Source organism: Dreissena polymorpha, chromosome 4 (assembly GCF_020536995.1).
Source record: "Dreissena polymorpha isolate Duluth1 chromosome 4, UMN_Dpol_1.0, whole genome shotgun sequence".
NCBI classification, from domain to species: Eukaryota; Metazoa; Mollusca; class Bivalvia; order Myida; family Dreissenidae; genus Dreissena; species Dreissena polymorpha.
In genome coordinates, this window is record NC_068358.1 from 133853444 (window position 1) to 133872843 (window position 19400).

Here is a 19400-nt window from a genome sequence, read left to right on the forward strand (position 1 = left end):
ACAACATAGTTAATACACAGCAGATTACCCACAATTATGGACACAATTCTGAAATATCTTAACAAGTCTGGACACAACATAGTTAATTCACAGCAGTTTACCCACAATTATGGACACAATTCTGAAATATCTAACCAAGTCTGGACAAAACATAGTTAATTCACAGCAGTTTACCCACAATTATGGACACAATTCTGAAATATCTCAACAAGTCTGGACACAACATAGTTAATTCCCAGTAGTTTACCCACAATTATGGACATAATTCTGAAATATCTCAACAAGTCTGGACACAACATAGTTAATTCCCAATATCTCAACAAGTCTGGACACAACATAGTTAATTCACAGCAATTTACCCACAATTATGGACACAATTCTGAAATATCTCAACAAGTCTGGACACAACATAGTTAATTCCCAGCAGATTACCCACAATAACAAGACCAAACATTAGTATGTCATGACATCATACAATAATGACATCATACAATAATGACATTATAGCTTTACTATGACGTCATTCTTTATTCTAGTGAGGTTATAGATTTCAACAAATCTAGGAAAGTGTTGCACTAAAAATAAAAGTGATCATGATCATTTTAATTTGCGCAACACTGCTCCAACTCAAGTTGGAACAGTTTTGCACTGAATTAAACATATCAAGTGAGATAGAACTAAATGCCAACTGGCCCTTTTTGACCCTTATTTTTAGAAATATGTTGATTTTTTTTAAATATTATGTGTATCTATTTAAACCAGTGACAAAAATGCAAAAATGTCATTTTTGTAAAAAAAGTGAGTTAGAACAGTTTTGCGCTTAACAGGCGACATGATCCTTTATGGTTTTGTTGTTTTAACTACTAGTGAAATGTAACACGTTTCAACGCAATGTTTTGTCATAGAATCTTACTTTATTATATTTTCATGATCTAGTGTTGATATTATATATGCTTACCCTATCAATATCGGCAAAAGATTAAACCAGAACAGCTGTCTAAAGTGTTAAACATGCCATAGAGTAAAATGTGTTGATTAATTTATGTAGCATCTACTGACACGAGTATTTAGTATAATGTAACCAGACTGTAAAGTTACGTCCCCTATTTTGAGAGATACAACAACAACATTATCAACTTAATTATGTGTAAATTATGATAAGTGTCCGCGTCCGATTTTATGTAATGCATTGTAACACTTGTCATGGGTTTCCGAATTATTTGATACCGCAAACGAATCAGTCAGATCATGAAAACAGTATGAAATGTGTATAAGTTCAGTTTGAATCATCCCCTGAATCACCGTTCGGATGACATTATTTCGGATAAAAGGTAGGCGCTTTGAATGACAAATGTCAGTGGGAAAGACTTTTCATGCATGATGGTGAATGAAGACTTTGCCTGCAACATATGATGAGGACACTGCTGTGTACCTCACGATCAACAACCTAAATGATGGCAACCAATTACAACATGATCTTAATTAATACCTTGGAACAATGGGAAACTAAATGGGAAATGCATTTTAACCCCAGTAAATGCCAAGTCCTTAATGTAACTCGAAACAAACATAAAATCAAACATAATTATATATTACACGGCCATATCCATGAAACCATACCAAGTGCAAAATACTTAGGAGTAGACTTATCCGAAGACCTTTCTTTCAACACTCAGATTAATAGAATATGTACAACAGCAAATAGAACACTTGGTTTCCTTAAACACAACATCCTAACTAAAAACAAAAAAGTAAAAAAAACTGCCTATGAATCTCTTGTCAGGCCACAAGTAGAATACTCGTCTCCAGTCTGGTCGCCACACACTAAACAAGACATCAATAAAATTGAAATGGTTCAGAGAAGAGCAATCAGATGGATAAATAACAACTATTCCACTTATGATAGTGTCTCAGACATGCAACAGTCACTCGGTATAAGATCTATAGAGAACAGATGGACTGATGCTAAAATAGTATTATTTTACAAAATTGTCCACTTTTAAGTAGCTGTCCCCGTCCCCACTTATTTGGAAAAAAACCAGGAGATTGACTCGCCATACACATCCTTTAGCTTATACTTTCATACAATTAGTTGTGGCAGAGTGTGTTTTTAACCTGATTTTAACTCTTGTCTATACATATACTAACACTTGCAAACTTTGTTTCATTCTTACTTTCTTTCTCGACGTCTCACTGTCAATACTTTTATTGTACAATATTGTATAAATCTTTTTGTTGCACTGACAGCACAATCTGTTAATAATACCAAAATGTGGAGTTCAACAGTATCCGAAGATAGATAGATACATATGCTTATGAGCAAAATCCACGCAGGTAAAACACCACTGTAGCCAACTTTGATGCACCGGTCCAACTGTTTGAAGTCACCCTGAATTATCTAATTAAAATAAAGCATTTAACAATCAACAATATTAAAATTGTAATAATAATAATTTTGAACTGATTTTGTTAATATAACCAATACATTTCATCCAAGGTCCACAATTCATGCATGTCCTTCATTTGTGCCTTTTTGTTTTGATCTCAACTGGTGCTAAATTTTTATTTTAGTTTACTCACACATGCTTATAATTAATCCAACAATATGCAGGAATGAAAGAATATTTATGTATTCAATATGAACCATGATATTTTCAGCAATAATATGTAATTTTACGATTGTTTACCTTATTAGTCAAAACTCATGATTAATATAAAAATCAGCTCAATTAAAATGATGTTTTCTTTCTCAATAGTGTTATTAATATAATTATGAATGGCTTTTAAAAATCATCAAGAGTGCAAAAACAAGTTTTAAATATCCTGCTTGCTAATGTTATGATAAACAAAGACCATAATAATGGTCTGCATCTAACGTAATTTGAACACAGTACATATTGTTTTATAAATGAAGTACTTTGTACATTCAATATGTAGTAAAGATAAATATTTGAGATGTTCAAAATAATGTGTTTTCTCTAAAAAAATATGTATTTCCTGCAAAACATCACTATTTTATACGAATTGACCATTTTCAAACTAAACCCTACTTTATTAAATTTTGAAAATAATAACAATAAAGAAGTTGTGAATTCCTATTTTCAAGAAATGAATGTTATTTTCATTAAAGTTATGATTAAGATTTTAAAAACATATTTTTACTTTGGTGTGGCCTTGAATTTTACTGCCATTTGGAAAGCGTGACTCAAAGTATTTTGTCAAAACAATGCCGTTTTTGTTATGTCCAAGAATACACATTTAACTATAGATTGACATATAACACATGCATGTTTTTGTATTTGATCTTATGTATTCATTAAGAGGGCTGATACTACGGATAGACATGCTAATAATAATATTGAAAACACTTGAATGCACAATTTAAATTATTTGTTTGCACAAAAAACAACATTATTTTTTAGTCAAAACAACAGGATTCTCAACAATCCAAAGGGCAAAAATGGTAAAAAATAGTATACTTTGCAATACTAGTTGTACCATTTACAGAAATCACTTAGTTTTGCACACTTTCTGTTTATCAGCTTCATTATACTTTCACAAGTGTCATTTTTTACTCTGTTTTTTCAAATAGAACAGACCCAAACTTCTTCAATCTAATTCAATTAACATCCATCAACAACTTTTTTGGAAAAATTCTAAACAGAAACTTGATTGTCACCTGATAAGACATCACTCTATGATGAGTTATTGAATTAAACCACTACTATGGTAGTGCAATTAAAATGGATACTTGTTGTTTATACAACATTTATCCATTTTAATTGCACTACCATAGTAGTGGTTGAATTGGCAAAGACTACTTCTAAAATTGAAATTGGCTGGGATTTCATAAAAACAAAAATGTTCTGAGTAAATCAGTAATGTTCATGAAAACTGGGCAACAAATGTGACCACCAGATTGTTTTCAATGCTTTAATATAGCAATACGAGGAAAACTAATATTTGCACACTTCGGGGAATCACGTGATCACAAAAGTACATCGTACGCACAAAATGGCGGAAAAAGCTCTCGCTTAATGACAAAAATCAAGGTATTCTCATATTTTATAATATCTAAATTAATGATAACTATGCGCAAAGTACCCGCTTAGTCTCCTTATGTACTCTGGTAATTGTTGTTTTTCTTAGATTTCTGTAGTTTTCTCAAACATTCAGACACAATAAACCATGAAAATTGTACATCGTCTGAACATACTTTATTTTGACGTGTTTGCTATTAAAAATACAAACAAACAAATAAATACAACAGTTTTTGCTTTCTAACATGCTTAGAATATTTCGTACAAGGTTTTCCACGTTGTTTAAGCTTTTTTAGATCTGTGGCGATTGATTTGGAAAATAGTACATTGTCTGAAGGTTTTTTGTTTGAGTACATCGTCTGAACGGTTTTGAGTACATCATCTGAACTGCTTCTGTTTTTACTTTTAATGCGATGTTTATAATAATAAAATTGTAAAAACATCTGTGATCAGCCAATAACTTTATTTATAACGCTAGTATTCTTTTAATTTTACTACAAAAATCAATAGGCAAAGAAATTCTTCATGCCCATCTGTGAATGTGTGTTTATTCAATGTGTTAAAAATGTATTTGCTGTTACATTGTCAACTGTATGCTATTATATTTAAATTTCAGAACTGAGATCAGATTGTACTACACAAGGTCCAAGAAGACTTTACCATGTATGCCAACAGCAAATCGATTCCGGTAATGTTCTCTCTACATATCGATGGGCAAATAAATTAAGCCCTCAATATGAAGTGGACAAATTACACGGGATTGCTTTTGATTGTTTCATATTGAGAAATAGACAACAGTGAACGGAATGAAACAAGCTTCAGTAAGGGCAATTTTTTAACTGCACTACCATGACCACGAATATTTGTGCAAAGGTACAGCTGGCTTTGTTTGGAAACGTCACCGGGCACGAATCTCTGTGCAAGACTGTTATCCAGGGCACGTTATAGGGAGGTCGACGCCGAGGCCGTCAGAAGAAAAGCTGGATGGATAATGTAAGAGTGGACATCCCTTTCTATGGATGAATTACTCTAAGCAGCACACAACAGACCTGACTGGAGAAGGATTTCTGTATTGTTGCCTCTCATTCCCCCAAACAGCCGAACCAGTCAAGGGATTGATGAGAAAATTTTCACCATGATATGACTTTAATAAATCTTGAGAATGACTGTGATAAAGAATTTATTTAATCTAACAGTCATATATTTGAATTTGTGAACATGCCAATCTATATACTGTATATGAGCATAATCTTTACCTCTCTGACTATGACATAACCAATACAAAGCACTGGAAATTTAGTTTAGTACAAATAAAAATTATATTTGTTACATAAAACATATAACGTTTAGTTCCTTATTTTTAGGTCACCTGAGCACAAGGTGCGCATGGTGTGCTTTTAGCATCACCATTTGTCCTTAATGCGTCGTCAACATTTTTTCTTGGTAGCACTCTATAGGTAACATTTATTGCTTGATTGTCATGAAACTTGGTAAGAAAAGTTGTCCCAGTGATATCTTTGTCGTGTTTGAAACTTGGTCACACCAGGTCAAAACCTAGGTCACTTGGTCAAAATAAAGAAAAATATTGTTAACACTAGAATTCACATTTATCGTTCAATCTTCTTGAAACATGGTCACAACGTATGTCTTAATGATATATCAGCTTTCTTTGAAAATGGTTCAGGTTCGTTGAAAAAGATGGCCGCCAGGGGGGGGCATATTTGCTCACATGGCTATAGTAAAACCTTTTTTACACTCTAGAAGTCACATTTATACTTCAATCTTCATGAAACTTGGTCCGAACATTTGTTGTTATGATACATCGGCTTAATTCGAAAATTGTTACGGTCCGTTGAAAAACATGGCCACTAGGAAGCGGGGCAGTTTACCGTGTATGGCTATAGCAAAACCTTGTTAACACTCTCGTTTAAAAAAAATAATATTGCTGCACTGATGTTGTCTATTGGAACTTATATCTGACAATGAAGAAAATACACAAAACACTAGTTCGAGGGTTTGGCGCAAAACTATTGTAACTATGATTTTTTCTCAAAACCACTTTCCACTAAAATTGTACATATTTTCATACCCTGCATCCATAAAAAAAAATATCACAGTTATATAATTAACATGTACAATTTTATAGTGATCCTGCAAAAATGTTGTATCTAAAATATGTAAAGAATGTATTGCAACACTATTGTATTTCAAGATACATTAGTGTTGCAATAACATATTTGAATCCAAACAAAAAGTCATATTGCAATACTATGGTATCTATAGATACAATAGTGTTGCACATATAAACTCAGTAGTTATATATTTTCCTTTTTATTGCAACACTATTGTTACTCAAGATACAATAGTTTTGCAAATTAATTTGCATGTATTTTCATATAAATATATTTTGTCGAAACTATTGTAACTTGAGTTACAATAGTAATGAACCAAGTTTTACTGCTTTTCCAATATATTTTCAGTGTAAATAACATTACCGATGTTTGAATTTACACAGGTACATAAGTTTAAGTATGGCATTTCTGACTATGATAAATAACATTTTGATGTTTTAATGTATACAGGTACATAAGGCTAGGTATGGTATTCCTGACTATAATAAATTACATTATTAGGATGTTTGAATTTACACGGGTACATTAGTCGAGGAATGGTATTCCTGACTGTGGTAGAAAACATTAAGAATGTTTGAATTTACACGAGTACATTATTCAAGGTATGGTAAATCTGACTATGGTAAATAACATTAAGAATGTTTAAATTTACACAGGTACATAAGTCATGCAAGGTATGGTATTTCTTACTATGATAAATACATAGTCAATATCGATGCTTAATACATTAGTCAATATAATGGAATAATTATTAATAAATTAATCAAAAATAATATGTATCATTGTAATTAGTTGAAAACACATTAAGAATCTATTATTGACATACCATAATTATATTGCTGAATATCTTCATTTAACATATTTCTGGTCTAAAGAAAATTCAAGGTCACCTAGTTCACGGATAGCGTCTTTATTATATAACGATTATTTTACTGGCCGCGAACTCCGGTGATGACCTGTATATAAACACTGACATTCACACACTGGCCGCAAATTGACCCGATACCTCGCGGGTTGAAATGCAATGCATTAAAGTGAGGCCTCGCTTCCACTGCTCTTTATACTTTTACATGTTAACATGTTGAAAGGAATATGGAAGTAAGTACTAAATATGAGAACATAGCCTTTAAGTATAAAGGCTTTTGCGCAAGCAATCCTCTGAAAATAAAAGGTGCACGCACAAACTGTATTGATGTCGAGAATTGAGTGTAAAACTATTCTATCTATTAAGCCTTTTCATTAGAAATAAAATTGTTTCATGCAGTAAAACAGTGTTACAAAGACGCGGATATGTTTCCAATGTTCTAGTGGTATACTCAAATCAGCCAATGGAATAAATGAAGTGCATTCATTCGTACCTAGCCGCGGGGAATTTTATTTGAATTTTATTGGACACTTACAAAGGTCAGGTAAGGTGAAAAGCTGGCTTAATACAGCTACGCCGAAAAAAATAAAATAATTATGCAAGCTATGACCGTTTCACATCATTTATAATCAACGCATTCAATATGTGTAATATGTGTATTTACTATGGTAAATAACATTAAGAATGTTTAAATTTACACAGGTACATAAGTCATGCAAGGTATGGTATTTCTTACTATGATAAATAACATTAAGGATGTTTGAATTTACAAAAGTCAAGGTATGGTACTCCTGACTATGATAAATAGCATTTAGGATGTTTGAATTTACACGGGTACTTTAGTCAAGGTATGGTATTTCTGACCATATGATTAATAACATTTAGGATGTTTGAATTGACACAGGTACATTAGTCAAGGTATAGTATTTCTGACAATGATAAATAACATTTAGGATGTTTGAATTTGCACGTGTACATTAGTCAAGGTATGGTATTCCGGACTATGGTGAATAATATTTAGGATGTTTGAAATTACACAGGAACATTATTGAAGGTAGAGTATTTCTGACTGTAGTAAATAGCATTAAGGATGTTTGAATTTACACGGGTAAATCTGAGTATGATAAATAACATTTAGGATGTTTGAATTTACACCGGTACATTAGTCAAGGTATGGAATTTCTGATTATGGTATAAATAACTAGGGATACAAGAGGTACAAATATAATTAACTGGTTAATCTTTTTCAGTAACCGGTTATTAACCGGTTACCGAAAAGCCTTATGTAGTTTAAATAATTTATAGTACGTAAAAAATGTCATACAGCTCGAACCGCTCCGTAGAAACAAAAGTTATTTCAAATTTGAAATCGCTTGTGTTGATAACATGCCAGTTTGATAATAAAATGTACTATACAAATTATTTTCATAATTTTGTAAATGTATGCTATATATTTTTTTATTTTTCCTGTGTAAATGCATAGGAGTAAAAAAATTAAAGAACTACACAATGTTCATTTTTATGTTTTATTAACTTATTTTTGGTTGGGCCGCTTATATTACGTTTGCGTCGTATCGTTCACAAAAATGGCGTATTCCTTTGTTCGTTCTGTTATAATATTTAAAACTCAAATTGCCTTAATATAGAAATGTTTTTTTCCTTTCAATGCGACGTAAAGTGGGCTATGTGTGTTCAACGAATCCGCACCTCTTCTTATTCGATAATTGCATACAATGTATTTTGTTGTTTGCATTTTATCGTTTGTAGATGAAGCTGTATCGTTTGATTTTCATTTTACAATAAAAAATGTGCATAAAATAAAGGACACAAAAGCAAATTAAATTAATTTTGAACGAAATGTATGTTGAATATTTAATATAATCAGTACATTTATTAAATAGCGATGTAACTAAGTATAATGATCTTGAATACTGATAGTTACGTATGTTTGTAAACCTCCCATAGCGCACAAATTTTACGCAATTACACGAATAAAAAATTTAATGGGTTTATTTTTAAAATATTTCTATTTGATGTTTAATAATTTAATTAGTTCATAATTTGCTTTCTTAAATAAAACTTGCATCGGACAGTAATGGTCGTATTGTTGGACGTACATTATCACAATGATATTAATTTTTAACTCGTAAAGATTGTAACTACGAATGCAATTCTTCATAAAATTGTTACTTATAAACACGGTATTTTCGCGAGCAATCAGTGTTGGATATTGGTTAACAAAACATCAAAATAAGCCGTCCAATGTCTCAACTGTTTTTTATTGCGAGTTCAATAAACGTGGCAATTACGTCTTCGCTAATACCGGTAGATCCCACTCACCGCAGTTCGCTAGTTAAATTTTAGCGAGTCAAAAGACTAATAGTATCAGTTATCAAAACGTACCCCCTATTTGTTATCACAAAGGTATTGATTAATTGCTTTATTACTTTGTTGACATGTTATTTATTACCGGCAATGGTGCGGCCTGTTGTTCTTACAAGTCGCCAGCGCAAGTTGGCAGTATGCCACACGAAAAAAGTAAACAAGTACTAATTATTCCATGAAAAAAGCAACATAATCAAATATTTTTTTCTAGGTTAACCTTTTCCGAAAATGTAAACGATTAACTGGTCGTTTCAGAAGGTTAACCGGTTAGCCGGTTTACTTCTTGCATCCCTATAAATAACATTAAGGATGTTTGAATTTACACGGGTATATTAGTCAAGGTATGGTATTCCTGACTATGATAAATAACTTTTAGGATGTTTGAATGTAAACGGGTACATTCGTCAAGGTATAGTATATCTGACTATGATATAACATTAAGGATATTTGAATTTACACAGGACATATTAGCCAAGGTATGGTATATCTGACTATTATAAATAACATAAAGGATGTTTGAATTTACAAGGGTACATTGGTCAATGTATGGTATTTCTGACTATGATAAGTAACATTTAAGATGTTTAAATTTACATGGGTACATGAGTAAACGTATAGTATTGCTGGCTATGATAAATTACATTTAGGATTTTTGAATTTACACGGGTACATTAGTCAACGTATGGTATTGCTGACTATGATAAATAACATTTAGGATGTTTGAATTTACACCAGTACATTTGTCAAAGTATGGTTTTCCTGACTATGATAAATTACATTAAGGATGCTTGAATTTTAACACCGGTACATTTGTTAAGGTATGGTACTCCTGACTATGATAAATAGCATTAAGGATGTTTGAATTTACACGGGTACATCAGTCAAGGTGTGGTATTCCAGACTATAATAGTAAATAACATTAAGGATGTTTGAACTTACACAGGTACATTAGTCAAGGTGTGGTACTCCTGACAATGATAAATAGCATTTAGGATAATTTTACACAGGAACATCAGTCAAGGTATGGTACATTATTTAAGGTATGGTATTTCTGGCTGTGGTAAATAGCATTTAGGATGTTTGAATTTACACAGGTTTATAAAGCAAGGCATGGTATATATGACTATGATAAATAACATTTAGGATGTTTACATTTACACCGGTACATAAGTCAAGGTATGGTATTTCTGATTATGGTACATAACATTTAGGATGTTTGAATTTACACTTGTAAATTAGTCAAGGTATGGTATTCCTGACTTTGATAAATAACATTAAGGATGTTTGAATTTAAACGGGTACATTAGTCAAGGTATGGTATATCTGACTATGATAAATAACATTTAGAATGTAAGAATTTACACGTGTACATTAGTAAAGGTATCATGGCATTCCTTACAGTGGTAGATAACATTTAGAATGTTTCAATTAACACGGGTTTATTTGTCAAGGTATAGTATATCTGATTATGATAAATAACATTTGGGATGTTTGAGTTTACACGGGTATATCTGAGTCAAGGTATGGAATATCTGAATATAAATAAAAACATTTCGGATGTTTGAATTTACACTGGTACATTAGTCAAGTTACGGTATTTCTGAGTATGGTAACTAACATTTAGGATATTTGAATCACATGGGTACATTAGTCAAGGTATGGTATTCCTGACTATGATAAATAGCATTTAGGATGTTTGAATTTACAAGGGTACATCAGTCAAGGTATGATATTTCAGACTATGGTAAATAACATTAAGGATGTTTGAATTTACACAGGTACATATTAAGTCAAGGTGTGGTATATCTGACTATGAAAAATAACACTCAGGATGTTTGAATTTAAACGGATACATTATTCAAGGTATGGCATATTTGACTATGATAAATAACATTTTGATGATTGAATTTACAAGGGTACATTAGTCAAGGTATGATATTTCTGACTATGATGAATAGCATTAAGGATGTTTGAGTTTACACGGTCGGGTACATCAGTCAACGTATGGTTTTGCTGACTATGATAAATAACATTTAGTACAATTAAGTTAAATGGACACGGGTATTGGTGTTTTATCAGTACCGATATGGTTTCATGAGTTAAATCTGATGCAACGACCAAGAAATTCAAAGGAGGATTCTGTTGAATCAAATTGAAATGGGAAAAAGACAGAGACCTCATAAGGGGCCTTTTCACAGATTTTGGCATGTATTGAAGATTGTCATTAAATGCTTTATATTGATAATTGTAAACATTGGATCAACAAAGCTCCAGTAAAACAAGAATGAAATAAAAAAAGAAGAAAAAAAACAGTAACCCTCAGCTGAGCTGGAATCACTGACCCCTGGAGTCCTGGAGTAAACGTCTACCGCTAAGACCACTCTGCCATCTGTGCTTATACAATGATTGATGTATTTGATATTTTATATACCGTAAGCAATCCTCGTAGATTAACAAAATATAAAACAACAACAGAACTCTCCAAATTATTCATTTGTTTCCTGTTGCAACGCTTTATAATTTCAGGTTTTTAAATTGTCAAAAGATGCATAATGGATCATTTAGAGCATCGTAATTGTTCCGAATTTTACTGTTTCCTCACCAAATATCATAACTATAACGAAAATTTGCAAATCTGAAACAACTTTTTTTGATTTTTTCAATTTACCAAAACGTGAAAAAGGCACATTTAATGCTTTGCAAAGCTCATGCCATTCCATTGGTGTCCACCATACATTCTTCTTTCTCCTCCTTTATGAAAATTTTGTATGAAAGTTACTGATGAAGTAATGTTTGGATGTTAGCATTAAGTATCATTTTAATGTTTTGGATTTTTTGTTTTGTTTGTTTATAATGAAGTTATGGACCTAAACATTAGAAATATAGGAATAGTGTGTAATTATAACAATACATGTTTTAATTGCATAATGCAGACTTTTAATTCACATATCAATTGCCAATTATTTCACAAGTTCTGCAATTAAATGACTGTCTTTATACATTATTTGATTATAACTATGGCATTTTAGTATAATGGCATACAATGGGAATTAAACAAATCTTTGCTCAATAAAAAAAAATAAGATTTAGGAAATAACATATTTCAATTTTATATTAAAGGTACTTAAGGTAAATCTACTTTTGTAAATATTAAAGATACCTATCATATCAAGACTTAAGTGTTTATTTTCACTTGCAACTGTTATGTGGCATTGTATCAATGATTATTGATATTATTATCATAATACACTCATTTAAATTTGTTTATTTTGATGGAATGTTATTTTGTAAGATACCAGTCTTGTCAGTTGTAAGTACCTGGCCAGTCATGGTGTGCATTTTCTACTGTAACAGTTGAAATGAAACCAACCGTCCATCGAAGTATACTTAATTTAATGTCATTAAAAGATTTCTTCCCTTCTTTATAATTACGTTATAAAATTAAGGTTATAAACAAAAGGACATGTCCATTAAAAATCTTCCTTTATAGTTACAATATTTCTTGGATATGTCAAAACCATCAATTTTAGATAAAAACTTAGTGCAAAAGTAATGTATCTTTAGATACAATAGTTTTGCACCAAATTATATTGGCTAAAAAGGAATAAATTTTAACGCAACAGTATTGTATCTTGATATTAATCAAATACATTTAAATGAATCAATATTTAAACAAATTGTTAACTGTTATGTTTAAATACAGTTATTTACTACAAGTTTTAGCCTGGTTTTTATCAGGAAGTGAAAATTAGGGAAACAAGGATGTTTTTTTGATCTCCTGTAAAATTCTAAAAATGTGAGTTACAATAGTTTTGCGCCAAACCCTCGAGTTGTAATTATGCACCACATGCTGAAGTGTACAAATGCATAATTTCAACATTGCGCTAGGCTATCAACAGCAGTATATTCTGATAGGAAGTCATTCATGTACCGGGTATAATAGATATAAAATAGATAATAAATATAAAAGTCCTCAAAATGCTTTAATCCAGTAGATTTCTCTTGAAGCATCATAACTTTTGTAAAGTGTATTTGCTGCTTTTTGCTAATGTCTTATATCAGCCCCCCCCCCCCCCCCGATCAAATTGGGCACATGTCCGGTATGAAGTTATTTTATCAGTTATTTAGCTTCAATAAAATATTTAACTTCCTGCGTGTGGCAACTTCTGACCCCAGTCAAGATTAAATAACACATACATGTATTCAAGGGCCTCTATATGTTGTTGCATATAAAATATAACACTAGGTCATAATGACTTCGTTATTAACATTAAACTTTTTTTCATGACATAACATTAACATCCTTCCTGTGAATTAATTTCAAACCTGTCAACTATTTGAAATATCAGTGATCTGTCATGCACATTAATTTACGGTTCAGCCTTGAGGGTCTGTGGTGTGCTTGTATAGCCCTTTACCAAGACATGTATTTTGACACATTTGTAGTCCCTTAGAAAGTTAAATTAAATTAAATATCTATTTACTTGATTCAAGTTTTAAAGGCTTCTTTTCCAACCCTTAGTTACTGATGAGCAGCAAAGAGCATAAAACCTGAACAGACTGTGAGTTACTCGCAGCTCTAGACTGTTCTGGTTTTATGCTGTTTGCACATAGCCATTTTTCACTTTGCTTCTGAGTGGGAAAGGGATATCAGAGTAATTGTTGCTACAGTGCAGGACATAAAAGACATGGACTTAAATACAAGCAATGAGATAAAAAAGGTATTTGATATCTTGCGTGAATTTAAGTTTGCCTATTTTTTCTATACGGCTAGGGTGAACAATTAATGGTTATATAATCATGATGTGAATACAGTGATGGTGCCAATTTGAAAAATAATCAAGGAAAAGTAATCATGCAGGGCTTACTCTGCCATTCGCCAAATTAGCCAATTTCTACAAAAAATTGACCTATTTATATATATATATATATATATATATATATATATATATATATATATATATATATAAATATGTAAAATCAATTAAATAAACAAAACAATTCAATGCAATATACAATATTTTTTGTCAAATAAAAGATTATGTTGCATGTAAGGATTGATAGAACCTTTTCCGGCGTAGCTGTATTAAGCCAGATTTTCACCTTACCTGACCTTTGTAAGTGTCCAATAAAATTCAAATAAAATTTTCCGCGGCTAGGTACGAATGAATACACTTCATTTATTCCATTGACTGATTTGAGTATACCACCAGAACATTGGAAACATATCCGCGTCTTTGTAACACTGTTTTACTGCATGAAACAATTTTATCTCTTATGAAAAGGCTTAATAGATAGAACAGTTTTACACTCAATTCTCGACATCAATACAGTTTGTGCGTGCACCTTTTATTTTCAGAGGATTGCCAGGGCAAAAGCGTTTATACTTAAAGGCTATGTTCTCATATTTAGTACTTACTTCCATATTCCTGTCAACATTTTAGCATGTAAAAGTATAAAGAGCAGTGGAAGCGAGGCCTCACTTTAATGCATTGCATTTCAACCCGCTAGGTATCGGGTCAATTCGCGGCCAGTGTTTGAATGTCAGAGTTTATATACAGGTCATCACCAGAGTTCGCGGCCAGTAAAATAATCGTTATATAATAAAGACACTATCCGTGAACTAGGTGACCTGGAATTTTCTTAAGACCAGAAATATGTTAAATGAAGATATTCAGCAATATAATTATGGTATGTCAATAATAGATTCTTAATGTGTTTTCAACAATACAATGATAAATATTATTTTTGATTAATTTAACAATAATTATTCCACCATATTGACTAATGTATTAAGCATGAGCGTGATGATTCTTGATACTGTTAATAATCGAATCAAATAGCAATACCCGACAAACCACTAAAACAGGTTTGTTCGAAGAACGTGCCTATAAATACAGATACTTTGCGTGTGGCCGGTTGACTCATATGTTTTAATTTCACTTCCATTCTTCTTTTGGTTTTCTGTTTTGTATCTATAGGTTTATGACCAGCAATATGTAATAATGTAAAATAAGCCGCGAAAACTCCGCGTAACATCCCGTACTGCGTGTGATGCAGCTAAGAACTGCACAGAAAAAGACATTCGCTATCCTTGATCTCATTCATTGAACTATCAACGCCGTATATCTTTTTTAAAGATATTTCATAGTAAAGTATTACTTGTTTTGTTTTGTTTTTCATATTTTAACTGTTTTTATCAGTCTGTAGGTTTGTTGGTCAGAAGACAATGTCAACCTGATATCTCAAAAACTCTGATATTCAATGGCCTTATTTTGTAGAGGCCAGATATTCCTATAAACCCTTATTTAAATCTCCAAAATTTCAAAGGCCCAATCATATGACAATTTTAATTTCCACTAACATCATGCAAAAATAAAGAAAGGTAAACACAATTCTGTTAGCTTTCTTTCCTCTTTGCTATATAATAGTTAATACACAGGGGTTGTAATATTCCGGATTGATCCGGAAATCCGGATTTCAAGGCACCAGGGTCACTTTTGAGATCAATAAAAATTCGAGTTTTGTTGGGGGGGGGGGGGGTAAGGAGGGATTCTTGGTTTATTTCGTTTCTACAGAAGATAACTCCTGCGCTGATATCATAAAATTTATTAGTGTCGTGTTCTGAGAAAACTGGGCTTAATTCATGTGCCTAAAGTGGTGTACCAGATTAGCCTGTGTAGTCTCCTTACCGAAAATCAAGTTTAGGCGGAAAGTGTCGTCCCTGATTAGCCTGTGCGGACTGCACAGGCTAATCTGGGAAGACACTTTACGCACATGTATTATGTCCAGTTTTATCAGAACAAGACACATTAGTATTTATCCTGTGAATTCCAATCAACAATGCGTTTATAAACATGGAGTAACAACAAAAAAATCCCAAGTTTTTAGGTAAATTTTGACCACGTAACCTATGTTTAGAAGCTTATAAACGTAATTACTTTTTTATATTTTTATTGTTTCTTTACATAAACGATTAATTTGATAAACTGTGACATTGGAACAAAGGAAAACAACCGTGAATCTTACTTTGCGTGAACAGGTGTGTGGGGGGTGGTAAATTTAGCCACTTGACGAATAATTTATGATTACGTTTTCTTGTAACAGCATCAGTTTTTAGGTGGAAATCGTTAATATTATATATATTTATGTGATATTATTTAGTGCTGTTTATATTATGGGCTAAGGTTGTACTTTTTAATGATTATTTTTTTATTTCAATTTTTCCTGTATTGATTTTTTTTCAAAATATTTGGTTAATGTAGTATAATAATATACTGAAAAATATAAGTAAATTCTTGGAAAAAAATCTTTCTTTTGCTATAATAAAATGCATTTAAAACTGCTTGGAAATGCAATCTAGACGGGTCTGAAAATGATTTAATTCAATTTTTGTCCGGGGGACTTAGCCCCCCTTTATCCCCCTGACAAAGGCGCTGCCCCTTGACCCCGCTGGTGGCCTGCAGAGCCAGACCCCTGGCTTGTTTTCAGGATTGGCAATCTGGTCCTGTTATGACCCCTGATACAGCGAATTATGATTGAATTTGATAAAATTGATTGATAAGTTACTCTCATCTGAAAAAAAGAGTTTTATTTGCTGATGATTATTTATTTATCAATTCTGATATATTTCAATTCTAGCTTGATTTGATAATAATATTGTTAAACTGAATATCAAATATGACATGCTCAGTCATGACTACAAATTATTTCCTCATGGTTTATATTGTAGTTTTCCTATAATAATTGCATTGTCAGTCTGTAAAAAAAATTATGTATGTTGACTATTATAAACAATGTCAGGATCTTTGCCAGTAGGTTATTGCTATGGACAGCGGGAGGCGGGATGTCCTTCCTAGACACACCCAGCCCACCCTGGCCCCCAGGATGTCCTTCATGTGGGTGGGCATGTTGCTCACTGGGTACGTATTGTGGTATGGGTTAAATGGTATGATTTATTCATAAATGCGTTGAAAATTCAAACCTTTACTAAACAATTTCTAATGGACATTTAACGGGTTACTGAAATTGTTAAATGTTAACAGTTTGGTAAGCTTCTATTTGTTCTGTAAATTTAAATGTTAACGTTTCAGGTTGCAGGGTTTGGTGTAAAATGAATGTCTAAATTTCAAGTTTGCACAGTTTGGTGTAAGTTCAATGTATAAATTTCAGGCCCCGTGTTCACAAAACAATTTTGCAATCAAAAATCGATTTTATTTTAACAGACATTCGATTTTCATTTTTGCCTATCAACTACAATGAAAATCCATTTTCAATAACAAGCAAATCGATTTTTGATTCCAAAAAAATGTTTTGTGAATGTGAGGTTGAAGAATGTGGTAATACACAGGTAGGCTGTTAAAAAGAACTGTTTGTCTAATAAATCAAACTTTAATGCATGGTGGGTGAATATATGTCAGATACTGTGTGTATTTATGTTAAAGGTCCTGGATCTATGGCTCCTACTCCATCTTGGTGAACCTCAGTCAGGTCAATGGACAGATTCCCTTCAGCTCGGCAGCAGTCATTCTAATGATTGAACTAACCAAGGTACTCACTAATAATTGTAATTAACTCCTGTTCTTTTTGTTCTCATAATTAAGGGACGCAATTTAGCCTCAGTTGAGGAACATTCAAACCATAAATATAAGCAATTATGTACATGCAGTTTCATATTTGCCTCCTAACCCTTTACCACTTAGATGTGTATTTTGACGCATTTGTTGTTGCTTAGTAAGTATCATTTAATAAAATACCTTTTTTACTAAATTCAAGTTCTAAAGGCTTCATTTCCAACCCTTAGTTATTGATGAGCAGCAAACAGCATAAAATCTGAACAAACTGCGAGTTACTCGCCGGCTGTTCTGGTTTTATGCTGGTTGCAAAAGCCATTTTCACTTTACTTTCTTATGGGGAAAAGGGTTAAATAGATATTACTGACTAAGTAACTCCTAGATTGATAATAATGACTTGGTGCTTCTCAGAAAAAAAATGCTGGCTTTTTCTGTGACTGTTAGTAGAGTGCTGGACTATAAAGTCAATGATTGCTGGTTTGATAACAAAGCAACATTTGCATTATACCTTTCTTTTTCATTTCCTGATATCATATTCATTGTTATTTTGTATTTCAGTTCCTGATATGATTTGTAATGTTCTGTTGTATTTCAGTTTCTGATATGATTTGTTATGTTCTGTTCTATTCTATTTCAGTTCCTGATATCATTTGTAATGTTCTGTTCTATTTCAGTGTCTGATATCATGTGTAATATTCTGTTCTATTTCAGTTCCTGGTGTCATTTGTAATATTCTGTTCTATTTCAGTTCCTGATATCATTTGTAATGTTCTGTTCTATTTCAGTTCCTGATATCATTTGTAATGTTCTGTTCTATTTCAGTTCCTGCTATCATTTGTAATGTTATGTTCTATTTCAGTCCCTGATATCATTTGTAATGTTCTGTTCTATTCAGTTCCTGATATCATTTGTAATGTTCTGTTCTATTTCAGTTCCTGATAGCATTTGTTATGTTTTGTTCTATTTCAGTTCCTGATATCATTTTTAATGTTTGGTTCTATTTCAGTTCCTGATATCATTTGTAATGTTCTGTTCTATTTCAGTTTTTGATATCATTTGCCATGTTCTGTTCTATTTCAGTTCCTAATATCATTTGTAATGTTCTGATCTGTTCTATTTCAGCTCCTAATGTGATTTGTAATGTTCTGTTCTATTTCAGTTCCTGATATCATTTGCCATGTTCTGTTCTATTTCAGTTTCTGATATCATTTGTCCTGTTCTGTTCTATTTCAGTTCCTGATATCATTTGTCATGTTCTGTTCTATTTCAGTTCCTGTTATCATTTGCCATGTTCTGTTCTATTTCAGTTCCTGATATCATTTGTAATGTTCTGTTCTATTTCAGTTCCTGATATAATTTGCCATGTTCTGTTCTATTTCAGTTCCTGATATCATTTGCCATGTTC

At 32.0% G+C, this 19400-nt stretch overlaps 1 protein-coding gene across 7 annotated transcripts in view; it reads left to right on the forward strand.

Moving 5' to 3' along the window:
- The window catches only part of LOC127877380 (probable UDP-sugar transporter protein SLC35A4), a 46996-nt gene that overhangs the window by 12076 nt on the left and 15520 nt on the right, over positions 1-19400 (forward strand). For 3 of the 7 annotated variants that reach the window (XM_052423145.1, XM_052423144.1, XM_052423142.1), the window contains 2 exons: positions 17241-17344; positions 17867-17972. In XM_052423145.1, the coding sequence (XP_052279105.1) occupies positions 17250-17344; positions 17867-17972 (201 nt within the window). In that variant the 5' untranslated portion in view covers positions 17241-17249. Of the gene's footprint in view, positions 1-1103; positions 1332-17237; positions 17345-17866; positions 17973-19400 lie in introns of those variants that run through there. The other 4 variants (XM_052423146.1, XM_052423143.1, XM_052423147.1 and 1 more) reach the window with 3 other exon arrangements.